Below are 27,906 nucleotides of genomic sequence, written 5' to 3'. Positions count from 1 at the left end.
TCCAGACCGCAGAGCAGCTGCCAAACGGCTGCGTTGGACAGAGGGGGTGGCCAAGCCGGGGCCCCTGCGGGCAGGGGAAGGGTGACAATCGTGACAATCCCTGCCCCAGCGGGACGGGCACGGCCGTGGGTGGCAGCATGGCTGGCGGGAAGGGAGCAGATCCATGAAGATCCTCGGAGCTGGGGCTCAGGAGCGAAGCTGAGGCGGATCCAGGAGCGGGAGCGTGCCTGGGAGAGGCCCCCAGGGCCGGGCAGTGCCAGGGGATCCCACCGGACCTGGGTGCTGGAGGTGAGTGGGGGAGAGCCAGGTGCTCATGGGGTCGGGGATTCCCTCCTGGCTGACCCCAAAATCAGGGTTTGGCCTCGTTTCCTTTGTGTTCTGTGGGGTTGTGGTGCTGACATCAGGGTTAGAGAGGATGGAACTGGGTTCCTCATGGGGTTGGGGCTGCCCCAAGCTCAGGGCTTCACCCCCAAAATCAGGGTTTGGCCCCGTTTCCTTTGTGTTCTGTGGGGTTGTGATGCTGACATCAGGGTTAGAGAAGATGGAATTGGGTTCCTCATGGGGTTGGGGCTGCCCCCAGCTCAGGGCTTCCCTCCTGGCTGACCCCCAAAATCAGGGTTTGGCCCCGTTTCCTTTGTGTTCTGTGGGGTTGTGATGTTGATATCAGGGTTAGAGAGGCTGGAATTGGGGCCAGGGTCTCACCTCAGTGTGGTGGCAGCAGGATCTGTGCCCGGGTCCTTGCTAAAGATATAATAAAAATAATGTATTGAAATAATTTACTGAAATAATAAAAAAACGCAGCAGAAAGGTTGGGATCAACAAGGGCTGGGCAGTGCCAGGGGGTCCCACAGGACCTGGGTGCTGGAGGTGAGTGGGGAAGAGGGGCTGGGGCTGCCCCAAGCTCAGGGCTTCACCCCCAAAATCAGGATTTGGCCCCGTTTCCTTTGTGTTCTGTGGGGTTGTGGTGTTGATATCATGGTTAAAGAGGATGGAATTAGGGCCAGGAGCACAAATCAGGGCTCACATCAGTGTGGTGGCAGCATGTTCTATGCCCAGGTCCTTGCTAAAGAGCTGAAATAATAAAAATTTGCTGCTGGAAGGCTGAGATTGACATGGGAAATTGGGAGTTTGGATGTATTTTGAAAAGATGTGGGGAAAAAGGAGGGAAATCAGGGTTTGGCCCCGTTTCCTTTGTGTTCTATGGGGTTGTGGTGCTGACATCAGGGTTAGAGAGGATGGAATTGGGTTCCTCATGGGGTTGGGGCTGCCCCAAGCTCAGGGCTTCACCCCCAAAATCAGGGTTTGGCCCCGTTTCCTTTGTGTTCTGTGGGGTTGTGGTGCTGATATCAGGGTTAGAGAGGATGGAATTGGGGCCAGGGGCACGAATCAGTGTGGTGGCAACAAGATCTGTCCCCAAGTCCTTGGGGTGCTGACATCAGGGTTAGAGAGGATGGAATTGGGTTCCTCATGGGGTTGGGGCTGCCCCCAGCTCAGGGCTTCCCTCCTGGCTGACCCCAAAATCAGGGTTTGGCCCCGTTTCCTTTGTGTTCTGTGGGGTTGTGGTGTTGATATCAGGGTTAGAGAGGCTGGAATTGGGGCCAGGGGCTCACCTCAGTGTGGTGGCAGCAGGATCTGTGCCCAGGTCCTTCCTAAAGAGCTGAAATAATAAGAAACTGCATCAGAAAGGCTGGGACTGACATGGGAAATGGGGAATTTGGGTGTATTTTGAAAAGAAGTGGGGAAAAGGAGGGAAATCAGGATTTGGCCCCGTTTCCTTTGTGTTCTATGGGGTTGTGGTGCTGACATCAGGGTTAGAGAGGATGGAATTAGGGCCAGGAGCACAAATCAGGGCTCACCTCAGTGTGGTGGCAGCAAGATCTGTGCCCAGGTCCTTGCTAAAGAGCTGAAATAATAAAAAAACTGCAGCAGGAAGGCTGGGATTGACATGGGAAATGTGGAATTTGGGTGTATTTTGAAAAAAAAGTGGGGGAAAAGGAGGGAAAGTTGACAGCTCTGCTATCAGGGGCTGCATGAATTTGCCACCTCAGGGCTCCCCTGCTGCACAGCCAAATCCCAGGCCTCTCATTAAAATTATTAATGTATAAAATCACTTTTCTGCCAAAAAACAGCAGGCAGGAAGGCGGGGATGGAGGGAGAAGTGGAAGGCTGAGATTGGGGTGGCCCAAAACGGGAAGAGAAAGGCAAGAAAGACCCAAATGGTCACTTAAAGAGGCTCCATCTCCCTAAACCAAGCTGGGGAGAGCCCCAACCTGGAGCTCCTTCCCACTGGAGCCCTCTGAGAACCTGAGCAGGTTTGGCTGCTCCCTGGAGTAGGTTTTGCTGTTCCTTTGATTGGGTTCTGCTCTCCTGAGTGGATTTTGCTCTTTTGAGTGGGTTTTGCTGCTCTCTTGAGTGGGTTTTGCTGCTTTCTTTGTGTGGTACACATTCATGGAGTGGAAATTCTCCTTCCCCAGGGTTTGCTCCAGACCCTCAAGGTGGGAAATTCTCCTTCCCCAGGGTTTGTTGCAGATCCTCAAACTGGGAAATTCTCCTTCCCCTGGGTTTGCTGCAGACCATCAAGGTGGGAAATTCTCCTTCCCCAGGGATTGCTCCAGACACTAAAACTGGGAAATTCTCCTTGCCCTGGGTTTGTTCCAGACCCTGGAAATGGGAAATTCTCATTCCCCAGGGTTTGCTCCAGACCCTGGAACTGGGAAATTCTCATTCCCCAGGGTTTGCTCCAGACCCTCAAACTGGAAATTTCCCTTCCCCAGGGTTTGCTCCAGACCCCGGAAATGGGAAATTCTCCTTCCCCTGGGTTTGTTCCAGACCCTCAAACTGGGAAATTCTCCTTCCCCAGGGTTTGCTCCAGACCCTGAAACTGGGAAATTCTCCTTCCCCTGGGTTTGTTCCAGATCCTCAAACTGGAAATTTCCCTTCCCCAGGGTTTGCTGCAGACCCTCAAACTGGGAAATTCTCATTCCCCAGGGTTTGCTCCAGACCCTGGAAATGGGAAATTCTCCTTCCCCAGAGTTTGCTCCAGACCCTTAAACTGGGAAATTCTCCTTGCTCTGGGTTTGCTCCAGACCCTGGAGCTGGGAAATTTCCCTTCCCCAGGGTTTGCTCCAGACCCTCAAACTGGAGATTTCCCTTCCCCAGGGATTGCTCCAGACCCTGGAGCTGCAGCACAGCTCCCTTCCAGCACCCATGTCCCATCCCAGAGGTTTCCCCTGGGTTTTTTTTTCCTTCTCCTGATGCTACAACTCCCAGAGAATATAAACCAGCACTCAGGCAAGCAGGGTGAGATGCTCTGGGTGCCCATGAGCTGCAGTTCCTGATGAGAAAAGAGGAAGGAAGGGACAGGGATGGGAATGCCAGGACTGGTTTGTGCCTTTCCTGGGATGTTTTTCCTGTGGGATGCCAGGGACAGCTCTGGATTAAGGTTTGCTCTCAATAACAACAACAATCCATGGGATGTTTGGTGCACAGCAGAGTTTGGGTGAGGCCCTGCCTGCTTTGTGTTTGATGGCAAATATCCTGCAGCTGTCTCATGCTTCAGGATTTTGGGGAAGTGGCTCCAGGGAGGGAATTCACCACCTGGGAGGCTCAGCTTCCCTTTTAAATCACACATCCTGCAGCTCTCAGGCCTGCAAGAAATGTGGTGCTGGTGAGGAATCAGCAGCCCAGCTCCAGAGGGGCTGAATTTTAAAATAAAGCAGATCCTAGCCCAGCTCCAGAGGGGCTGAGTTTTAAACTAAAGCTGATTCTAGCCCAGCTCTGGGAGAGTGGGAGAGTTGGGAATTTAAAATAAAGCAGATCCTAGCCCAGCTCCAGAGGGGCTGAGTTTTAAAATAAAGCAGATCCTAACCCAGCTTTGGGAGAGTTGGGATTTTAAAATAAAACTGATCCTAGCCCAGCTCTGGGTGAATTGGGATTTTAAAATAAAGCAGATCCTAGCCCAGCTCTGGGTGAGTTGGGAATTTAAAATAAAACTGATCCTAGCCCAGCTCTGGGTGAATTGGGATTTTAAAATAAAGCTGATTCTAGCCCAGCTCTGGGAGAGTTGGGATTTTAAAATAAAGCAGATCCTAGCCCAGCTCTGGGTGAGTTGGGAATTTAAAATAAAGCTGAACCGAGCCCAGCTCCAGAGGAGTTGAGTTTTAAAATAAAGCAGATCCTAGCCCAGCTCTGGGAGAGTTGGGATTTTAAAATAAAGCTGATCCTAACCCAGCTCTGGGAGAGTTGGGATTTTAAAATAAAGCTGATCCTAACCCAGCTCTGAGGAAGTTGGAATTTTAAAATAAAGCAGATCTTAGCCCAGCTCTGGGAGAGTTGGGATTTTAAAATAAAGCAGATCCTAACCGAGCCCCAGAGCGGTTGAGTTTTAAAATAATGCAGATCCTAGCCCAGTTCTGGGGCAGTTGGGATTTTAAAACAAAGCTGATCCTAGCCCAGCTCTGGGGGAGTTGGGAATTTAAAATAAAGCTGATCCTAGACCTAGGATCGGCTATCCTGAAATAAAGCTGATCCTAGCTCCAGAGGGGTTGAGTTTTAAAATAAAGCAGATCCTAACCCAGCTTTGGGAGAGTTGGGAATTTAAAACAAAGCAGATCCTAGCCCAGCTCTGGGGGAGTTGGGATTTTAAAACAAAGCAGATCCTAGCCCAGCTCCAGAGGAGTTGAGTTTTAAAATAAAGCTGATCCTAGCCCAGCTCTGGGGGAGTTGGGAATTTAAAATAAAGCTGATCCTAGCCCAGCTCTGGGGGAGTTGGGAATTTAAAATAAAGCTGATCCTAGCCCAGCTCTAGAGGGGTTGAGTTTTAAAATAAAGCTGATCCTAGCCCAGTTCTTGGGGAGCTGAGATTTTAAAACAAAGCTGATCCTAGCCCAGCTGTGGGTGAGTTGGGAATTTAAAACAAAGCAGATCCTAGCCCAGCTCTGGGGGAGCTGAGATTTTAAAACAAAGCAGATCCTAGCCCAGCTCTGGGGGAGTTGGGATTTTAAACCAAAGCAGATCCTAGCCCAGTTCTTGGGGAGCTGAGATTTTAAAACAAAGCAGATTCTAGCCCAGCTGTGGGAGAGTTGGGAATTTAAAATAAAGCAGATCCTAGCCCAGCTCTGGGTGAGTTGGAAATTTAAAATAAAGCTGATCCTAGCCCAGCTGTGGGAGAGTTGGGATTTTAAACCAAAGCTGATCCTAGCCCAGCTCTGGGGGAATGGGGATTTTAAACCAAAGCTGATCCTAGCCCAGCTCTGGGGGAATGGGGATTTTAAACCAAAGCAGATCCTAGCCCAGCTCTGGGTGAGTTGGGAATTTAAACCAAAGCTGATCCTAGTCCAGCTCTGGGGGAATTGGGAATTTAAACCAAAGCAGATCCTAGCCCATCTCTGGGGGAATTGGGATTTTAAACCAAAGCAGATCCTAGCCCAGCTCTGGGAGAGTTGGGATTTTAAACCAAAGCAGATCCTAGCCCAGCTCTGGGGGAGCTGAGATTTTAAACCAAAGCAGATCCTAGCCCAGCTCTGGGTGAGTTGGGATTTTAAACCAAAGCAGATCCTAGCCCAGCTCTGGGGGAGTTGGGAATTTAAACCAAAGCTGAACCTGGCCCAGACAGGCTCGGGTGGATCAGCTGGCATCACTCCCCCACCAAGGACCTGCCCTCCATTCCCAGCACCCAGGATTTTCTCACTGATCTTCCCACTCTTTCCTCCCCTCGAGCCACAACCGAGTGAGTTATTTTGGGGAGGAAAAGGCCGATTTCAGCAGGGCTGGGGCCTGCCGGGGTCAGCCACGTCCGCGTGTGCCGGCCTTGCGTGACTGCGCTTCCCCATCAAGGGCAGGATCTAAACAATCTTGATTCCTGTCCCAGCAGCCCTGGGCTGGGCTCTTCAATTGCAGGAAACGGAGCCTTTTGCCATGTTTATGTCGGGAACACGAAGAATGAGCTGAGGAGGGGCCGGGGTTGTGAGGCTGGGGGGGATGGCCGTGTTTGCCTTGGCACAAATGGCTCTTTCACAAAGAGAAAAATAAAAAAAAAAATATAAAAAGGAAGATTAAAAATAGCCAAACTTCCCTCCCCCAAAGGCTCAGCAAGGAATTTTTGGCTGTCCCAGCACCTCTGTTTGTGTCATTGATAAGCTGTGCACATAAAAGCAGCCCCAGGAGGGAGACCCGGCTCGTGGTGTGGGGGATTTGGGCTCCATCCCACAGGAAGGTTTTCCCAAATTTGGGATCCCCAGCGGTGCTGTGGCATCAGCAGGGCTGTGTTTTTATGGAGCAGGAACCCTGGGAGCAGCAGGGAGTTATTGTATTTGTGGGGTGCCTCGATGTTGGGAGGAATGAGGAATCTGACTCCATGTCCTCAGGAGGCTAATTTATTATTTTATGATAATATATTTATGATACTATATTATGTATCAGAAGGCTAATTTATTAAGATATGATATGATATGATATGATATTATTATTTTATGATACTATATTATATTAAAGAATTCTCAGCGGTCTCTGTATTTGTGGGGTGCCTCGACGTTGGGAGGAATGAGGAATCTGAGTCCATGTTCTTAGGAGGCTAATTTATTATTTTATGATACTATATTATATAATATTATATTAATACATGTATTATTTTATGATACTATATTATATTATAATGTTTATTATTTTATGATACTATATTATATTATATTAATATATTTATTATTTTATGATACTATATTATATTATATTATATTATATTATATTATATTATATTATATTATATTATTTATTATTTAATGATACTATATTATACTGGGGTCTCTGTCGTTTTGGCTGACCCCAAGATGTGTCAGAGAGTTTCTTTTCTCAGCCTGGCAACAGAAAAAGGAGTCAGGGTTTTTTTGTTCTGGTTTTCAAGGTTGTTTATTTTCTGTTATTTATGACATTTTTTCCTTGGCTTGCTGAGCAGGTCAGTCAGTGGCACACTGCCCACCTTCAGGGCAGTGTCATCTTTTATACTAAAAACTACGTGTACTTTATTTACAATTATTTTCCAATACTTATCACTTATGTTAGACAGTGTTTTCCTACTCTAAACTAATTTAAAAGTGCCACCATCACTTAGAAATTGGAGGCTAGGAAGAAGGAGAAAGAAGGATAAGGCACACCTAAATTCCTTTATCTTGGGACCTCAAGCCCCCATTCTAAAAACCTCAAAATTGTACTTTTCACCCTGTGACAAACTAACTATCATTTTATTTCAACTTTTGTGGCTTGTAATTCCTCATATAGGTTGGTCATTTTTTCCATGGGCCAAAATCAAAGGCACAGGGGTCTTGGGCTCTGTGCCAGGGACTCTGAGCCATCCAGGGCAGCCAGAGGGATGTCCTGGATTCTGACAAAGAATATTAAACTAAACTATACTAAAAAATACAGAAAGGATACTTACAGAATGTTAAAAAGATAATAATGAAAACTCATGACTCTTTCCAGAGTCTGACACAGCTTGGCCCTGATTGGCCAAAGAGTCAAAACAACTCACAGCAGAATCCAATGAAACAATCTCCAAACACATTCCAAAGGATGTGAAGCACCCTTGGAAGCGTATTTGGCACGGAGGAATGATGAATCTGACTCCATGTCCTCAGAAGGCTGATTTATTATTTTATGATACTGTATTATATTAAAGAATGCTTTACTAACTATACTAAAGAATAAAAGATACTTACAAAATGCTAAAAAGATAATAATGAAAACTTGTGACTCTTTCCAGAGTCTCGACACAGCTTGACACTGATTGGCCAATAAGTAAAAACAATTCACACCAGAATCCAATGGAACAATCACCTGTGGGTAAACAATCTCCAAACACATTCCACATGAGCAAAACACAGGAGAAGCAAATGAGCTGAGAATTGTTTTCCTTTTCTCTGAGGCTCCTCAGCTTCCCAGGAGAAAAATCCTGGGTGAAGGGATTTTTTCAGAGAATGTGAATGCCACAGGAAAGGCCCTTTTTAAAATAGAATTAAAAGTTCTTTGTGCTGCCTGGAGAATGGTTCCAGCCTGGGAAGTGTCACCTCAGCTGAAGGAAAAGGAATCAGAGTGGGCATGGAGGGCTTGGGAAGGTCCTGGAGGGGCTGGGTGGTGTCTGATGTTCGTGTCCTGGACCCCCGTGGCAGGGAGGAATGATGGATCTGACTCCATGTTCTCAGAAGGCTGATTTATTACTTTATTATATTACTTATTATTTATGTATTTATTATTAAATTATTTATTTATTACTTTATTATATTAAAGAACATTAAACTATGCTATACTAAAGAATCCAGAAAGGATACTTACAGAATGCTAAAAAGATAATAATGAAAACTCGTGACTCTCTCCAGAGTCCTGACATTGATTGGCCAAAGAGTCAAAACAATTCACATCAGAATCCAATGGAACAATCACCTGTGGGTAAACAATCTCCAAACACATTCCACATGAGCAAAACACAGGAGAAGCAAATAAGCTGAGAATTGTTTTACTTTGTCTCTGAGGCTCCTCAGCTTCCCAGGAGGAAAATCCTGGGCAAAGGGATTTTCCAGAGAATGTGAATTTAACAGGCGGTGCCGGTGTGGGGACCACTGGGAGAAAGGAAGGAGCTTTGGGCTGCATGGACATGGCAAGGACCTGGTTCCAGCACATTCCTGAGCTCTGTGGGGCCACAAGTGGCACCCACATCATGCCAGGGAGGTCCCCCGAGCTTGGGAGGGATCTGTTCTCAGGAAGGGCCGTGCCCAGGATGTCCGGAGCCAAACACATCTTACCTCACTCTGTCCGTGCCTGAATTCTGCAATGCCCATCCCTTCCCAAAGCCCCCAGGGTTGGGGATGGGCTCTGGGGGTGCAGGGGCTGCTCTGACCCCCCTCTCTCTCCCCAGGATGACGCCGTGTGGGGCTGGTGGCCGGGTGGTGCTGGCGCTGATGACCCTGTCCTTCAGCTTTGCAGCCGGTGAGTGCCAATGGGGCTGGTGACAGCGGGTTAAAATAAACCCTCGGCTTTTTGGGAGCATCTCTGCTCAAAATAAAAGCCAGGGAGGAAGCTGGGCTCCTCAGGGACTGTGGTGAGCCATCCCCCAGAGAGGATCCCAGCTTAATTAATTGTGGTTGATCAAGTGTGTTGCTGTCACCAGAGGGGAGGTGGGGAAATGTCGCTGTCGAGGCGGTCACGACACAAAGCAGAGACCACGAGCAGTCTCAGATGGCAACTCTTTATTATTGAACATGGCTGGCTTTTTGTACACTTTTCAATTGTTTATGCTTTTTCTACGTTAATTATTGGCTACAATCAGTCACCATAACACTATCGGTGAAAAGTTACAGTGACTTCAAATAACTTCCTAAAAATCCTTCGTCCAGCTGCAAAGTTCTCTTATCTTTCTTCAGTTCTTCACTTCTTTCAGTCTTCTTGGTCACAGCCTTAGAGAGAGCTCCTTATCAGCTTCTTGCTTCTCAGCTTCTTCTCACTCTTTTAGCTAACAGGCCTGCTGTTAGCCCCTTCCCCAGGGAAAGGCTGGTACCACATACTAAAAATCTGCATTTTCCCAGGGCTGGTGGTGATGATGATGATGGTGTTGGTGGGAAGCAGGAGGAGCTGCTCAGCATCCCAGGGGGGCACCAGGTGCCCTGGGGACTGGGTGCTCTTGCAGGGAGGTCCAGGTTAACGTGGCTGTGCCAGGGAGGAGCAGCAGAGCTCGCTGGGGGGATGAGTCTCCATCCACCAGGTCCCTGTCCAGCCCATGGGGCCACCTGGAAGAGCCTAAATGAGGGATGTGGGACTCCAGGCAGCTCTCCAAAATGCAGTTTGTTTTATCTAAGAGGTCACAGCTGTCCAGGGTCATGGGTGACAGAGCCTGTGCCCACAGCTGTCAGCTCCAGCTAGGCCTGGACACCCTTTGGTTTCGGTTACATTGCATTTTATACTTTTCTTTTGGTTCCAATGCATTTTATACTTTTCTTTTGGTTCCAATGCATTTTATACTGTTCTTTACTGAGCATCTTAATACAGTAGAACCAATCTATACCTTTACTTTTATATACAGCCTATCATAACTACTGTAATTACCATATTCATGTTACTCTTCTCCAATCACTAAAAGTTAGTGCATTACCGTTTAAGCTAGGAGTTGTTTTTCAGTTTTCTTGCAGTGGAAAATTCTGAGACATTTTTTCTACTTGCCACATTTGCTGCCTTGTTTGCCTGTGCTCTCTTTCTGCTTAGTAAAAACATCTTCTTGTTTGGGGTGGGTTTATCCTTTGCTCTAAGCCATAAAAACCCCTCTAATTAACCCACCCTTTGCCTCCTTAGTTATCCAGTGAGACTGGCTCAGCAATTCTTTTCTTCTATATCAAAACTTGCTTCCATCTCTATTCTTTCACCAGACTCAACATTTGAAAATCTTTCTGCTAAGCACACATATCTGTGAGACTTTCTTGTCAAACTTTCATCCTTCCCAACAGCCACCAAGCCCAAACCAGCCCCAGCAGCACCCCACAGCACCAGGCAGCCTTTGGGCAGGGGGACAGGGAGTGCAGGATGGCCACCAGAGCCACCCCCTCGCTGTCCCCTCGCTGTCCCCTCACCACCGGATGTCTGGCTGCCCTCACGCTGAACTCCCTGATTCCAGGAGGGATATTTTCTGTGCAAAAGGGCAGAGCTAAATTAGGAATTTGGGAGCGTGGCTGCCATCTGAGCCACCATGGCACGGGAAAGCAACTTCAGGGAAGTCAGGAGAAACTCCAGGAAAGACCCTGGGTTTGGCACCCAGATCCCAAAACACCCACTGGGAAGGCACAGGCTGCGTTTGGGGCTTTTGATCTCGCCCCGGGCTCCCATAGGTGCCCCATGTGCTCTGGGATTTTGTGGGCAGGATGTGACCCTGTTTGTTGTGAATCCCCTGGGATTTTGTGGGCAGGATGTGACCCTGTTTGTTGTGAATCCCCTGGGATTTTGTGGGCAGGATGTGACCCTGTGTGTGGTAATCCAGTGCATCCCAGTTAATCCCAGCTGCTGGGCTGGATCTATCCCAGGCAGGCACAGCCCATCCCATGGAGCCTCTTGGGGCACAGGAGACCCCCAGGTTCAGGGCTGGGATTTGGAGCCCAACTGGGAGCAGGAGATTTTCTGGGAGGTACCAGGATGAGTTGAGCACCCACAGCAGCCTTCCCCTCCTTCTCTGATGGTCCCAAGCCACTCATTCTCCTAATTTGGAGCCTATAGGAGAATGTCCCTGTCCCCAAAGCCACCAGAGCTCCCGGGTGGGCAGTGGGGTGACCCATTGTCCCCTCCTGGTGCCCGCAGAGGAGCTGCTGTGTGCCTGTGACGTGCCCCACTGCAGCCAGCCCAACTGCACGGGCCAGGTGTGCTTCGTCAGCAAGAGGAAGGAGGAGGGCACCATCACCCAGCACCGGGGATGCTTCTCCCAGAACATTCTGGAACACTGCCACACGCCCGTCACGGAGCAGTACGGCATGAGGTGCTGCAACTTCCACATGTGCAACGCCCAGCTGGAGATCTTCCTGCAAGGTACAGGGGACAGGGGATGAGCTGCCCACGGGGCTGGGGATGTGGTTGGGTCCCCAGGATGAAGGAGGAATTGATGAATCTGACACCATGTTCTTAGAAGGTTAATTTATTATTGTAATAATATAATATAATATAATATAATATAATATAATATAATATAATATAATATAATATAATATAATATAATATAATATAATATAATATAATATAATATAATATAATATAATATATATGGTGTGGTATGATACCATATGATATGATATGATATGATATACTAATATGTAATATCATGTAATGTAATGTAATATAATATATAATGTAATAAATATGATATTATATATATCATATATATATATAAAATAAAATATATAATAAGAAAATAAATAATAAATAATAGTTAAAGAAATTATATTATATATTATATTATATTATATTATATTATATTATATTATATTATATTATATTATATTATATTATATTATATTATATTATATTATATTATATTTATTATCCTCCCAGGTCACCCTCACCTTTCCACCCCTCGTTTTGTATTTGCAGGGAGGAATGATGAATCTGACTCCATGTTCTCAGAAGGCTAATTTATTACTTTATTATACTATATTATATTAAAGAATACTGTACTAACTAAAGAATACAGAAAGGATATTTACAGAATGCTAAAAATCTAGTAATGAAAACTCATGTTGAGATTTCTCAAACTCAAAACTCTCTCCAGAGTCTCAACACAGCTCGGCCCTGATTGGCCAAAGAGTCAAAACAATTCACATCAGAAACCCAATCAAACAATCACCTGTGGGTAAACAATGTCCAAACACATTCCACATGAGCACAACACAGGAGAAGCAAATGAGATCAGAATTGTTTTCCTTTTCTCTGAGGCTCCCCAGCTTCTCAGGAGATAAATCCTGAGCAAAAAAAATTCTTTCAGAGAATGTGAATGCCACAGGAAAGGCCCTTTTTAAAATAGAATTTAAAGTTCTTTGTGCTGCCTGGAGAATGGTTCCAGCTCGGGAAGTGTCACCTCAGCTGAGTGAAACAGGGAATCAGAGTGGGCATGGAGGGCTTGGGAAGGTCCTGGAGGGGCTGGGTGGTGTCTGATGTTCGTGTCCTGGACCCCTGTGGCAGGGAGGAATGATGGATCTGACTCCATGTTCTCACAAGGCTAATTTATTATTTTATGATACGTTATTATATTAAAGAACATTAAACTATACTATACTAAAGAATAGAGAAAGGATACTTACAGAATGCTAAAAAGATAATGAAAACTTGTGACTCTCTCCAGAGTCCTGACACAGCTTGGCCCTGATTGGCCAAAGAGTCAAAACAATTCACACCAGAATCCAATGAAACAACCTCCAAACACATTCCACATGAGCAAAACACAGGAGAATCAAATGAGATCAGAGTTGTTTTCCTTTTCTCTGAGGCTCCCCAGCTTCCCAGGAGATAAATCCTGGGCGGAGGGATTTTTTTCAGAGAATGTGAATGCCACACCCTCGTTTCCCCCACCCAGGAGAAGATGCCCTGGTAACGACGCCTTCCCTACCCAACCTCCTCCTGATGATCTTCGTCCCGCTGCTCTCCCTCCTCGTCCTCGCGGCGCTCACGGCGCTCTTCTGCTGGAAGGTGGCCCAGCAGCGCCACAAGCACAGCGACTTTGGTGACACAGACCTCATGCTGAAGGCGTCCATGATGGGAGACAGCACCTTAGAGGTGGGTGAGCCCTGTGAGGGACCCCGAATGTCCCCAAGGTGTGTGTGGGGATGGCCACCAGGCTGACCCCATGGTCACCATGTTTGTGCAGGACCTGCTCAACGACGACTGCACCACGGGCAGCGGTTCTGGGCTGCCTTTCCTTGTCCAGAGGACGGTGGCTCGGCAGGTCACCCTCATGGAGTGTGTGGGTAAGGAGAGGAGGCTGTGATTTATTAAAAAATATGGATATTAAAAAATGTGGATTATTTAAAAATATGGATATTGATCTAGTGTCGATATCCAACTGTGATGGACAAAAACTCTCTAACAGTTTAGAGTTGGAAAGTGGATGTTTATTGTGGGATAACTCCCAAAAACACACTGCAATTTACAGGTGATCACAGAGTCCTTCTGTTTATACAAGTATTGAATACCCAAAATACAAACACATATTGATAACTTTGGTACATCCCATTCCCAACATGGATATTGATCTAACACCAATATCCAAAAACTCTCTAAGAGTTTGGAGTTAGAAAGTGGATATTTATTGTGGCATAACTCCCACATATACACTGCAATTTACAGGTGATTACAGAGTCCTTTTTTCTGTGCAAGTATTGAATACCAAAAATACATATACATATTCATAACTTTGGTACATCCCATTCCAAACATGGATATTGATCTAGTACCAATATCCAACTGTGATGGACAAAATCTCTCTAACAGTCTAAAGTTAGAAAGTGTATGTTTATTTGGGGATAATTCCTTAAAACACACTGCAATTTACAGTTGATTACAGAGTCCTTTTATCTATTCAAGTATTGAATACCCAAAATACAAACACATGTTGATAACTTTGGTACATCCCATTCCCAATATGGATATTGAGCTATGGATTTTGATATCCATAGATATCAATTCAATACAAGTATTGAATACCCAAAATACAAATACAAATTCATAACTCTGGTACATCCCATTCCCCGCCCCATATGGTAATTAGTTCAAAAGCCATTAAGCATGGTAATTAGTTCAAAAGCCATTAAGCATGTGCAGTTTGTTCCTTGAAATGGGGTCCCTTTCATGGGGAGGGGTCCCAAAATGAGGAAGTAAATGAAGTCTTCCTCATTCTGACCTTTCTACCCTTTCAATGCAAATCTGACAAATGAACCCTTGGTAGAACTCCCATTCCCCGTCTTCAATTGGTTTCAGAACAGAGGAGCCCTACAATTGTCTGATGTTCCTAAAAGCCATTTATCAGTTTCTATATTCTCCATTAGAAACCCAGCTAACCAAACATTGTGCTGACAAGCAATCAATTATTAATTAACTACTAACTCTTAACTTCATCAAGGCCTGCCCATTTATTTCAATTAACTCAAACAAAGCTTATCTCTAACTAAAAGCTTAGCTTCTGTAAAATCTCCAAATTCCTTAAAGTTTATGTCTCAGCTGCCCCAGCCACCCCCAGCTGGTGCTGGAGTTTTGGCACCACAGCTCCAAAGCCAGGAGGGGCTTGGACCCAGCCGTGTCAGCCAAAACCCAGCAGCAACCCAGTCTTGGTTTGAAAATCAGGTGTGTGCTGAGGAAGGCAGGAGCCTCCCCTGAAATGGAAAATGGAAACCTCCTCCTTCTGAATTATTTTGATTTTGAAATTAAGGGGCTCTCAGGAAAAGATATTGGAGCAGGAATAACGGTTCTTTATTAGGGAAGAAAATAAAAATAAAATAAACAATGCAGTAATACAAAATAACACTGCCAGAGTGAGACCATGCCCTGTCCCCCTGTGTGTCAGGGGGGTGGCACAGCCCCATCCCATGGGGGCTCAGCCCTCCTGCAGTGCCAGCTGTGGTTCTGCTGGAGCAGGGATCCTGCACAAGGGGGGAGTTTCCTCTGCAGCTCCAGGGCTGCTGGAGGTGGGCCTGGGCTCCCTCTGGCAATGCAGGGCAGCAGAAAGCTGCTCCTCTGGGAATGCAGGGGAAAAAGCTGTCCTGGTGTCCCAAAACCTCAGATTGTATCCAGGCAGGAATGTTTGAAACCTCAGATTGTATCCAGGTAGGAATGTTTGAAATCTCAGATTCTATCCAGGCAGGAATGTTTGGCTCCTCCCCCTGGGCAGAGCACCTCCCAGTGGGATGATGGAATTTTATCAGCCATGCAGGGACATTCAATGGCCCATGAACAGAAGATAATTATTAATTAATGGCCCTTTAACAGAAGATATCTCCTGGGGGGGAGGGTTGGCTGTGGAAGAGATAAAGAAAACTGCCCAAACAACAGAAGATAACTGACCAATTAATAGAGGATAACTGCCCAATTAACAGAGGATAACTGCCCAATTAACAGAAGATAACTACCCAATTAACAGGAGTTAACAGCCCAATTAACAGATGTTAACTGCCCCACCTCTGACAGATGGCAATAGAATTCACACTTATCTTGCAATTTAGGACAAACCCCAAGTTCTTCCCCTTTCCTGCTGCCTGGGGAGGGAAGGAGCAGCTGGGTGGGTGAGGAGATGCTGGCCAAGGACCCCCGAGCTGCTCCAGGGCTCTCCCACACGGGACCCAGGTGCTCCCAGCGGGTCCTGGGGGCACTGGGTGAGGCGATGCCATGGCTGTGGCAGGTAAAGGGCGCTATGGCGAGGTGTGGCGGGGCGTGTGGCACGGCGAGAGCGTGGCCGTCAAGATCTTCTCCTCGCGGGACGAGCAGTCGTGGTTCCGCGAGACGGAGATCTACAACACCGTCCTGCTGCGGCACGACAACATCCTGGGTGAGCCAGGAGGGCTGGGAACAGCGGGCACCTGCGGGGGTGGGTCCCTGATCCCAGGTGTTTCACAGGGTCCCTGATCCCAAATGATTTCCAGGGCCTGTGTCCCCAGGTGTTTCTCCCTGACCCTGATCCCAGATGTTTCCCCAGAGTCCCTGATCCCAGATGTTTCCCAGGTTCCCCAATCCCAGGTGTTTCCCAGGGTCCCAGGTGTTTCCCAGGTGTTTCCCAGGTTCCCCAATCCCAGGTGTTTCCCAGGTTCCCAGGTATTTTCCCAGGTGTTTCCCATGGTCCTAGGTGGTTCCCAGGGTCTGTGTCTCCAGGTGTTTCCCAGGTTCCCTGATCCCAGGTGTTTCCCAGCATCCCAGATGTTTCTCAGGGTCCCAGGTGTTTCTCAGGGTCCATGATGCCAGGTGTTTCCCAGGATCCCAGGTGTTTCCCAGGTTCCCTGATCCCAGGTGTTTTCCAGGGTCTGTGCCCCCAGGCATTTCTCAGGGTCTCTGATCCCAGGGTCCCCGGTGTTTCTTCCGGTCCCTGATCCCAGGTGTTTCCCAGGTGTTTTCCAGGTGTTTCCCAGGTGTTTCCCAGGGTCCCTGATCCCAGGTGTTTCCCAGGATCTGTGATCCCAACTGTGTCCCAGGGTCCCTGATTCCAGGTCTTTCCCAGAGCCTGTGTCCCCAGCTGTTTCCCAGTTGTTTCCCAGGTTCCCTGATCCCAGGTGTTTCCCATGATCCCAGGTGTTTCCCAGGTTCCCTGACCCCAGGTATTTCCCAGCTGCTCCCCAGCTGTTCCCTGACCCCAGCTGTTCCCCAGCTGTTCCCCAGGTTCCCTGACCCCAGGTATTTCCCAGCTGTTCCCCAGCTGTTCCCCAGCTGTTCCCTGACTCCAGCTGTTCCCCAGCTGTTTCCCAGGTTCCCTGACCCCAGCTGTTCCCCAGCTGCTCCCCAGCTGTTCCCTGACCCCAGCTGTTTCTCCCTGGCCAGGTTTCATCGCCTCTGACATGACCTCCAGGAACTCGAGCACGCAGCTCTGGCTCATCACGCACTACCACGAGAACGGCTCCCTCTACGACTTCCTGCAGAGGACAGCCCTGGACGTGGACACCTGCCTGGGCCTGGCCTCCTCCATCATCTGCGGCCTCGTCCACCTCCACGTGGAGATTTTTGGCACTCAGGGCAAACCTGCCATCGCCCACCGGGACCTGAAGAGCAGGAACATCCTGGTGAAAAGCAACCGGCAGTGCTGCATCGCAGACCTGGGTGAGATGGAGGGGTGGAGGGTGGTACCCCCAAAAATCAGGTACCCCAGGGATGAGGAATCCAGGGGTGTGGTACCCCAGGGATGAGGTACCCCAGGGATGAGGAATCCAGGGGTGTGGTACCCCAGGGATGAAGTACCCCAAGGATAGGGTACCCCAGGGATGAGTTTCTCCAGGGATGGGGTACCCCAGGGATGAGACACCCCAAGAATGAGGAAGCCAGGGGTGTGGTACCCCAGGGACAAGGAGCCCAGGGATGTGGTGCCCCAGGGATGAGGTACCCTGAGCATGAGGCATCCAGGGATGAGGCACCCCAAGAATGAGGTACCCCGGGTCTGTGATACCCCAACAATGAAGAATCCAGGGATGAGGTACCCCAGGGATGAGGTACCCCAGGGATGGGGTACCCCAGGGATGGGGTACCCCAGGGATGGGGTACCCCAGTGGTGAGGTATCCAGGGATGAGGTACTCCAAGGATGTGGCATTTAGGGGTATGAAATCCCAGGGTGGTGATACCCAGGGCTGCAGCACCCAAGGATGCCCTGGGGATGTGGTACCCCAGTGATGGGGCATCTCAGGCATGAGGAATCCAGGGGTGTGGTACCCCCAGTGATGAGATACTCCAGTGATGAGGTACCTCAAGAATGAGGTACCCTGGGGGTGTGGTACCCCGAGGATGTGGTGCCCCAGGGATGAGGAATCCAGGGATGAGGTATCCCAAGGATGAGTTTCCCCGGGGATGAGATACCCCAAGAATGAGGTACCCTGGGGGTGTGGTATCCCAGGGATAAGGTATCCTAGGGGTGTGATACCCCAGTGATGAGGTACCCCCAAGAATGAGATACCCCAGGGATGTGGTACCCCAGGGATGAGGAATCCAGGGATGAGGTACCCCAGGGATGAGGTATCCCAAGGATGAGTTTCCCCAGTGATGAGGTACCCCCAAGAATGAGGTACCCCAGGGATGTGGTACCCCAGGGATGAAGAATCCAGGGGTGTGGTACTCCAGGAATGTGGTACCCCAGAGATGAGGTACCCCAAATATGAGGTACCCCAGGGATGAGGAATCCAGGGACATGGTACCCCAGGGATGAGGTACCCTGAGCATGAGGTATCCAGGCATGAGGCACCCCAAGAATGAGGAATCCCCAGGGCTGTGGTACCCCAGGGATGAGGTGCCCCAATGATGTGGTGCCCTAGGGATGAGGCACCCCAGGGATGAGGTACCCCCAGGGATGAGGTACCCCCAGGGATGAGGCACCCCAGGGATTAAATACCCCAGAGATGAGGTACCCCGGGGGTGTAGAACCCCAGGGCCATGGTGCTCCAGGGCTGTGGAACCCCACAGATGTGATGCTCCGGGAATGTGGTACCCCGGGGATGGAACATTCCAGGGATGTGATGCTCTGGGAATGTGGTACCCCGGGGATGGAACATTCCAGGGATGAGGTGCCCCGGGGTGATGGTGCCACAAGGATGTAGCATCCTGGGGTTTTGGGACCTCAGGGATGCTGAGCCCCATGGATGCAGCACCAGCACGGCACTGCTCGGGGTCGTTATCCCAGCATTTTATAGCTGGGATTAATGACCTTAAAAATCATCCTAAATGCCTCTATGACCTGTGCCGCCAGGGCTGGCCGTCATGCACTCCCAGGGCAGCGATTACCTGGACATTGGCAACAACCCCCGCGTGGGCACCAAGCGCTACATGGCCCCGGAGGTGCTGAGCGAGCAGATCCGCACCGACTGCTTCGAGTCCTACAAGAAAACGGACATCTGGGCCTACGGGCTGGTGCTCTGGGAGATCACCCGGAGAACGGTGGTGAACGGTGAGCAGCTCCCGGCCCCGGCTCCTCCTCCGTTCCCTCCTTCTCTCCTCTTTTTTTTTTTTTTCTTTTTTTTTTTTTCCCCTCTTTTCCTTCGCCCAGAAGATTAGCTGTAAATTATAAACACTGTAATCTAGTGTCAGCACCCGGCTCCCTGATTAAAGGGCCCATTAGGCTCAATCAGTGCTTTGTTTGTTCAGCGCTGATTAGAAAACAAGCGGCTTCAAGCGCTGCCTGGAAAGCGGCCACGGCCGGGACCTCCGGCCGCCGGGTTTGGCTCGGGAAATCGGGACTGGGACAAGGGCAAGGGTCCCCCCGAGCTGGGGATGAACGGAATTGGGGCAGCCTGGCCAGCGCTGCTCCTCACGGCAAAGTCCATTTAAATGTTAATTAAATGGTGGGCGCTGGCGGATGGGGTGGGAGGGTCCCCCCAGGCGCAGTCTGGCCGGGATAATCTCATTTATGTCCCCAGGGCTCCCTCGGATGACACATTTACTCCGAATCACCCCAGCCTTGCGTAGGAATGACCTTCAACCGGCTGGGTTTAACCCTTCCAGCACCCCTCACTCTCCGGGGCATCGGGGATGGGGGGAACCCCAGGGGACCCTGAGGTTTTGGGGTGCAGGAGCTGCTGGGGGCTCGGGGCTTCGCAGAGCCATGAAATCCCTCTGGGACACGGACATATGCAAGAATTAAACCGAGATTAGCTGGGCCAGCTGGCAGGCTGGCCACCAGGTGCTGAGGGGAGGTGGCCACAGTGCCGAGGGCTGCTGTGGGTGATGATTCTCGTGGTGGGGCTGGTGCTGGAGCCGCCGGTGACACCAGAGCCAGCACCCCCTGTGCCCAGGAGAGGCACAGCCCAGGGGCTGATGCTGCAGGGAGCAGCTCCAGGGACCCTGCAGCAGCCCATGATTGAAAGCTGGGAATCCTTGAGAAAAGTCTCATCAGCTCTTGGAGAGCTATTTCACACCCAAGATAGCTCAGCTACCTCAGGTGGCATAAAATCAGCAGGGTGGCTTCTGTGGTGGTGTTGGAAACAGAAAAAATTTCATAAAAGGCAAAATAACAAAGCTCTTTATAGAGAAAAACCGAGCTGGATGCAACAGGGAAAAAGCCAAACTCCACTGATGTAAGGGTCTCCCTGAGCCAGGTCTCATCAGCTCTTGGAGATCCACACACCCAAGGTAGCTCAGCTACCTCAGAAGGCATAAAAACAGCAGGATGGCTTCTGTGCTGGTGTTAGAAACAAAAAGGTTTTAATAAAAGGCAAAGTAATAAAACTCTTTATAGAGAAAACGTGAGCTGGGTGCAAGAGAGAAAAAAACCAAACTCCACTGATGTAAGGGTCTCCTTGAGCCAGGTCTCATCAGCTCTTGGAGATGTATTTCACACCCAAGATAGCTCAGCTACCTCAGAAGGCATAAAATCAGCAGGATGGCTTCTGTGGTGGTGTTGGAAACAGAAAAGTTTTCATAAAAGGCAAAATAACAAATCTCTCTATACAGAAAACTCAAGGTTTTTGCTCCTGGTAAAGCACCCCACAAAAGCAATCAGTTCCTTTGTTCTCTTCTTTTTCTAATGAATTGCTCAGGTGGGACTTTTTGGCTCCTGTCCCATTGGCTCTCCTTAAGTTTGAGGTGAATCCCTCAGGTCCTATGAGGTGTCTTCTTTGCTGATTGAGGAAAGAAACTTCTGGGCTTTTTTCCTTTTTAAGGAGACCAAGGACAGTTTGGTCACTCTGTCAACAGGGGGCACATTCCTACACCCAACATTTGAAAAAGTTGTACGTTTATTGCAGTGAGGGTGAGGATGGGGGTGAGGATGAGGATGAAGGTGAGGATGAGGATGAAGATGAGTTTGAGGATGAGGGTGAGGATGGAGGATGAGAATGAGGGTCAGGATGGAGAGTGAAGATGGGGATGAGGATGAGGATGGGGGTGAGGATGTAGGTGAGGGTGAGGGGTGAGGATGAGGATGAGGATGAAGATGAGTGTGAGGATGGAGGGTGAGGATGAGGATGATGGTGAGGATGAGGGTGAGGATGAGGATGAAGACGAGAGTGAGGATGGGGGTGAGGATGAGGATGAGGATGACGGTGACGATGAGTGTGAGGATGAGGATGAGGGTCAGGATGGAGGATGAAGATGAGGATGGAGGTGAGGGTGAGGATGATGGTGACGATGACTGAGGGTGAGGATGAGGATGAGGGTGAGTGTGAGGATGAGGATGAGGATGAGGGGTGAGGATGAGGGGTGAGGATGAGGATGGAAGATGAAGATGATTGTGAGGATGAGGGTGAGGATGATGGTGAGGATGAGGATGGAGGGTGAGGATGAGGATGAGGATGGAGGGTGAGGATGAGGATGAGGATGATGGTGAGGATGGAGGATGACGGTGAGGATGAGTGTGAGGATGGAGGATGAGGATGATGGTGAGGATGAGGATGGAGGATGAGGATGACGGTGAGGATGAGGATGGAGGATGAGGATGACGGTGAGGATGAGGATGGAGGATGAGGATGACGGTGAGGATGAGGATGGAGGATGACGGTGAGGATGAGTGTGAGGATGAGGATGAGGGGTGAGGATGGAGGATGAGGATGACGGTGAGGATGGAGGATGAGGATGGAGGATGGAGGATGACGGTGAAGATGAGGATGGAGGATGAGGATGACAGTGAGCATGATGGTGAGGATGAGTGTGAGGGTGAGGATGAGGATGAGGATGGAGGATGACGGTGAGGATGAGGGTGAGGATGGAGGATGAGTGTGAGGATGAGGATGGAGTGTGAGGATGAGGATGGCGTTAACCCTCGCTGTCCCCCTGTCCCACAGGCATTGTTGAGGAGTACCGGCCGCCCTTCTTCGACGCCGTGCCCAGCGACCCCAGCTTCGAGGACATGAAGAAGGTGGTGTGTGTGGACCAGCAGACCCCCGTGATCCCCAACCGCCTCTTCTCCGACTCGGTGAGCCCCACCCATTGCTACCTGTGGGGAAAAAATATGTATTTTATTATTCTCTATCCATAAATATTCAATTTATTATTATATGTGTTATGTCAGAAATTTTTGCTGTGTTAATTTTCTTAAGTAGTGTGTTAAATATAGTTTTAGGTTATAAGATAATGTTAAAATAGAAAGTGAAAAATGCCAATCACTTGTTTTTAAAAATTTTAAAGTTTAGTAGTAATAAAATGGGCCAAAAATTCCAAATTGTCCAAATTATTATTACTCTAATTCTATGACTATTTTTATAGTAATGTTTCATTACTATAGTAATAGTATATTTTTATTACTATATTAATTATTACTATTAGTATAAATTATATATGTTAATTATATATAATTTATACCAATAGTATAAATAGTATAAAATTTATATATAATATAATAATTATACATTATATATTAATTATTACTATTAGTATATATAAATAGTAACTTTTTATTACTATATTAAATATTACTATTTATTAGTAATATTTTATTACTATATAAATAGTAATAGAATTAGAGTAATAATAATTTGGACAGTTTGGATTGAGGACAATATGAGACAATAAAAACAAAGAGTTACAGACAGTCCGGGTACCTTTTCTGGGCAAAATAAACCCGAAAAAGGCCCCACGTTAACAGAGGATTAACCCTTAAAAACAACAGCCTGTTACATATTCATGCACCTCATACATGATGCATAAATTCCATTCAAACACAGGATTCTGCCTGGGCAGTGTCAGCTGCTTCCTCTGAATCCTAGTGGCATCGTCCTGCCCAAACAAGGCAAGAAGAAGTTCATTTCTCCTGATAATGGAGCAATAAATTCTCTTTCTCTGTAAGATTTGGGTGTCCTGTGGCTGCTATCTCACTGCAAGTCCTTCCTTTAGAAAAAGAAATATCCTACACAGCATAGTTTCTATTTTAAAATTATCTTATAACCTAAAACTATATTTAACACAGTATTTAAGAGAATTAATACAGCATCACTTTCTAACACAACACATATCATATTCAATTTAATATTTGCAAAAAGCCAATCATAAAATACACATTTTTCACAAAACTATGCTATGCAAGATACGTTTTTTTAAAGAAAGGACTCACACCGAGATAGCAGCCACAGGACACCTGAATCTTTCAGAGAAAGAGAATTTATTGCTCCATTATCAGGAGAAACAAAACTTCTTCCCTCTGAAGACACCATCAGGATTCAGAGGAAGAAGCTGTCACTGCCCAGACAGAATCCTGTGTTTGAATGGAATTTATGCATCATGGATGAGGTGTATGAATATGCAACAGGCTGATGCTTTTAAGGGTTAATCCTCTGTTAACGTGGGGCCTTTTTTGGGGTTATTTTGCCCAGAAAAGGTACCTGGACTGTCTGTAACTCTTTGTTTCTGTTGTCTCATATTGTCCTAATCCAAATTGTCCAAATTACTATTACTCTAATTATCTTACTATTTTTATAACCATTTCATTACTATGAAACTTTTAAAATTTTAATAACAAGTGATTGGCATTTTTCACATTCCCGCCTCGATCAGTGCTGAAGACACCTCAGGATTCAGAGGAAGAAGCTGACACTGCCCAGCCAGAATCCTGTGTTTGAATGGAATTTATGCATCATGCATGAGGTGTATGAATATGCAACAGGCCATTGCTTTTAAGGGTGAATCTTCTGTTAATGTGGGTCCTTTTCGGGCTTATGCTTCCCAGAAAAGGTACCCAGACATCCATAATTCTTTAATATAATTAGAGTAATAATAATTTGCAGAATTTGGATTAGGACAATATGAGACAATAAAAACAAAGAGTTATATTTTTATATATATATATATATATATATATATATATATATATATATATATATATATAGTTATATTTATGTTTAAAAATATATATTGAAATAAAATAGGTTAAATAAAATATATTTTAAAATATATATTTAAATACATGAAATATATTTATGTGTTTATATATACATATATATATAAAATATATAGTTAATGTATATAGTTATATATATAATATATATTTATTACATTATATTATATATACGTAATATATATAATATAATGTAATAAATATATATAATATATATAACTATATATATTTTATATATAGTTATATTCAAATATATTTAAATGTAACTATATATATTTATTTATATTTATATATAAACTATATATATTTAAAATATAGTTATATTTATAACTATATATATTTACTATTATATATGTACTATATATATTATAGTATATATATAATATATAATATATAATATATATAATATATACATTATATTATATATAATATTATAATATATTATATATTATATATGATAATATTCTATTATTATAATATATAATATATACTATATAATATATAGTATATATATATAGTATATATATATACTATAATTTACTATTATATATATATATATACTATATAACTATTTTTAGAACCATTTTATTACTATTAAATTTTTTAAATTTTACAACCAAATGATTGGCGTTTTTCACACTGCCCATCAAACCCTTACATTTATCCCTGTTTCTGTGCCTCCCCCTCAGGTTCTGTCGGCGCTGGCGAGGATCATGAAGGAGTGCTGGTACCAGAGCCCCTCGGCTCGTCTCACCGCCCTGCGCATTAAAAAGACCTTGAAGAAGCTCAGCAATTCCGCCGAGAAGCCAAAACTGGAGCAGTGAGCGCCGGGAACCGGACACCGGAGCCGCAGACGGGCGGCACCGGGGACGGGGTGGCTCCGCTCGCACAGGGGATTCGCTCGCAGCTCCTGCCTCTCCCGCTCCTCCTTTGAGATGGTTGAATTTGGAAACACGAAAAAAAAAAGTAGAAAAAAAAAAAACACCAAAGGAGGAATCTTCCACCCGGTCTTAAAAATATCCCTGGATCCGTCATCCGACACCGGCGCGACGGGGATGGCAGCTGGTCCCTATCCCGAGGGGCACGGATGGCAGAACCACCCTCAGCCTGAGGGGCACCGATGGCAGAACCACCCCCAGCCCTGGGAGAACCCATCCCGAGGGGCACCAAGGGCAGAATCACCCCAAACCCTGGGGGCACCCACCCTGAGGGGCATCGAGGGCAGAACCACCCCCAGCTCTCAGGACACCAATGGCAGAACCACCCTCAGCCTGAGGGGCACGGATGGCAGAACCACCCCCGGCCCTGGGAGAACCCATCCCGAGGAGCACGAATGGCAGAACCACCCCAGGCCTGAGGGGCACCCACCCTGAGGGGCATCGATGGCAAAACCGCCCCCAGCCCTGGGAGAACCCATCCCGAGGGGCATCGATGGCAAAACAACCCCCAGCCCGAGTAGCACGGACGGCAGAACCACCCCCAGCTCTCAGGGCACCAAGGGCAGAACCACCCCCGGCCCTCGGAGCACCTACCCCGAGGGGCACCAAGGGCAGAACCACCCCCAGCCCTGGGGGCACCCATCCTGAGGGGCACGGATGGCAGAACCACCCCCACCCTGAGGGGCACCGATGGCAAAACAACCCCTAGCTCGAGTAGCACAGATGGCAGAACCACCCCCAGCCCTGGGAGAACCCATCCCGAGGAGCATCGATGGCAAAACAACCCCAGCCCGAGTAGCACGGACGGCAGAACCACCCCCAGCTCTCAGGGCACGGATGGCAGAACCACCCCCGGCCCTCGGAGCACCTACCCCGAGGGGCACCAAGGGCAGAACCACCCCCAGCCCTGGGGGCACCCATCCTGAGGGGCACGGATGGCAGAACCACACCCAGCCCTGAGAGAACCCACCCTGAGGGGCACCAAGGGCAGAACCACCCCCAGCCCTCAGGACACCAATGGCAGAACCACCCTCAACCTGAGGGACACCGATGGCAGAACCACCCTCAGCCTGAGGGGCACCCACCCTGAGGGGCATCGATGGCAAAACCGCCCCCAGCCCTGGGAGAACCCATCCCGAGGGGCACCGATGGCAAAACCGCCTCCAGCTCTCAGGGCACGGATGGCAGAACCACCCCCAGCTCTCAAGACACCAATGGCAGAACCACCCCCTGCCCTGGGAGAACTCACCCCGAGGGGCATCGAGGGCAGAACCACCCCCAGCTCTGGGGGCACTGTAGGCAGAACCACCCCCAGCCCTCAAAGCACCCACCCCGAGGGGCACCGATGGCAAAACCACCCCCAGCCCGAGGGAGACCCACCCTGAGGGGCATCGAGAGCAGAACCACCCCCAGCCCCAGGGGCACCCACCCCGAGGGGCACCAAGGCCAGAACCACCCCCAGCCTGAGGGACACCAAGGGCAGAACCACCCCCAGCCCCAGGGGCACCCACCCAGCGCCGGCTCCATCCGGGCGGAGCTGCCCGGACCCGCCCGGCCGGCCCTGGCAGGAATTCCCCCGCAGGGCCGCAGTGCCCGCTAGAGGAGGGATGGGTTTCGCTGGCAAAGGTTGGCACAAGGGCAGCACCCCCCTGGATCTGCACCCTGGATTGTGGGGATCCCAAAAAATGAGGAGCTGCCGGCGTCCAGAGTGGTCTGAGCGTCAGGATGATCCTTCCAGCCCCGAGGGGACAGATCACAAAGGCATTTAGGATGATTTTTAAGGTCATCAATTCCAGCAGCCAGCACCCCCCTTGCCAAAGAAGTGGCCTCTTTGCTCTTCGCCAATATTTTGGTGTTTTTCTGAGGTGTTTTGGTTCGGCCATCTTCATCCCCCGTTGCTCCTCACCATCCCAAAATCCACCCCATGCTTGGAGATGTTTGGACATGACCAGGATGGGACGTTCAGCAGAACCAGCTTTGCCACATAACTATTTAATGATTAAGATTTAATATATTTAATAAAGTGTAAAGCTATTTTATCACCTAAGAGCTGCCCAAGCTCCCACGCTGGGCACTGGGGGCACCATGGCAGGATGGGCACTGGGCACTCCTGGCTCAATTTAGGGCTTCAGCTCCAAAGTGTTCCCAGCACATCACAGCTGCCACCTTGGTCTGTGCCCAGTTAGAGACTGGGAGGAACTGGGCAGCTGCTGCTGGGCATGGCATGAGGGTATGGAGGGGCTTGGGTGCCTTAATCTGGGCTTGGGGTGCTCAGCCTGGGGTTTGGGGTGCCCTGCTCTGGGTTTGGGGTGCTCAGCCTAGGGTTTGGGGTGCCCTACTCAGGGTTTGGGGTGCCCTATTCAGGGTTTGGGGTGCTCAGCCCATGGTTTGGGGTGCCCTATTCAGGGTTTGGGGTGCTCAGCCCATGGTTTGGGGTGCCCTACTCAGGGTTTGGGGTGCTCAGCCTGGGGCTTGGGGTGCCCTACTCAGGATTTGGGGTGCCCTACTCAGGGTTTGGGGTGTCAGTCTGTGGTTTGGGGTGCCCTACTCAGGGTTTGGGGTGCCCTACTCAGGGTTTGGGGTGCTCAGTCTGTGGTTTGGGGTATTTACCCAGGGTTTGGGGTGCTCAGCCCATGGTTTGGGGTGCCCTACTCAGGGTTTGGGGTGTCAGTCTGTGGTTTGGGGTGCCCCAACCAGAGTTTGGAGTGCTCAGCCTGGGGCTTGGGGTGCCCTACCCAGGGTTTGGGATGCCCTACCCAGGGTTTGGGGTGCTCAGCCCATGGTTTGGGGTGCTCTACCAGGGTTTGGGGTGCTCAGAGGGTGGTTTAGGGTGTTCTATCAGGGTTTGGGGTGCTCAGAGGGTGGTTTGGGGTGCCCTAACCAGAGTTTGGGATGCTGAGCCTGTGGTTTGGGGTGTTCTACCAGGGTTTGGGGTGCCCTGCCCAGGTCTGGGATGCCCAGCC

At 48.4% G+C, this 27,906-nt stretch overlaps 1 protein-coding gene across 2 annotated transcripts; it reads left to right on the top strand.

Moving 5' to 3' along the window:
* On the top strand, nt 1-26,990 carry ACVRL1 (activin A receptor like type 1). Of its 2 annotated transcripts, none has more exons than XM_054649333.2 (10): nt 1-288; nt 8,903-8,973; nt 11,323-11,547; nt 13,085-13,284; nt 13,376-13,475; nt 15,899-16,045; nt 17,026-17,301; nt 18,933-19,130; nt 21,961-22,091; nt 24,695-26,990. In XM_054649333.2, the coding sequence occupies exons 2-10, from the start codon at nt 8,904-8,906 to the stop codon at nt 24,827-24,829; spliced, it is 1,482 nt and encodes a 493-aa protein (XP_054505308.2). In that variant the 5' UTR covers nt 1-288; nt 8,903; the 3' UTR covers nt 24,830-26,990. The 2 variants fall into 2 exon arrangements, with proteins under 2 accessions (XP_054505308.2, XP_077048727.1); XM_077192612.1 differs by lacking the exon at nt 1-288 and adding an exon at nt 832-867.
* The last annotated feature ends 916 nt before the right edge of the window (nt 26,991-27,906 follow it).

This window comes from Agelaius phoeniceus, chromosome 35 (genome assembly GCF_051311805.1).
Source record: "Agelaius phoeniceus isolate bAgePho1 chromosome 35, bAgePho1.hap1, whole genome shotgun sequence".
Lineage (NCBI taxonomy): Eukaryota > Metazoa > Chordata > Aves > Passeriformes > Icteridae > Agelaius > Agelaius phoeniceus.
This window is presented reverse-complemented; position numbering and strand designations above follow the sequence as displayed.

Coding starts and splice junctions, on each gene's coding strand:
- ACVRL1 (XM_054649333.2), top strand. CDS start 8,904: ATGACGCCGTGTGGGGCTGGTGGCCGGGTGGTGCTGGCGCTGATGACC. Junction 17,302..18,932: donor GTGCTGCATCGCAGACCTGG/GTGAGATGGAGG, acceptor CTGTGCCGCCAG/GGCTGGCCGTCATGCACTCC. Junction 19,131..21,960: donor CCGGAGAACGGTGGTGAACG/GTGAGCAGCTCC, acceptor CCTGTCCCACAG/GCATTGTTGAGGAGTACCGG.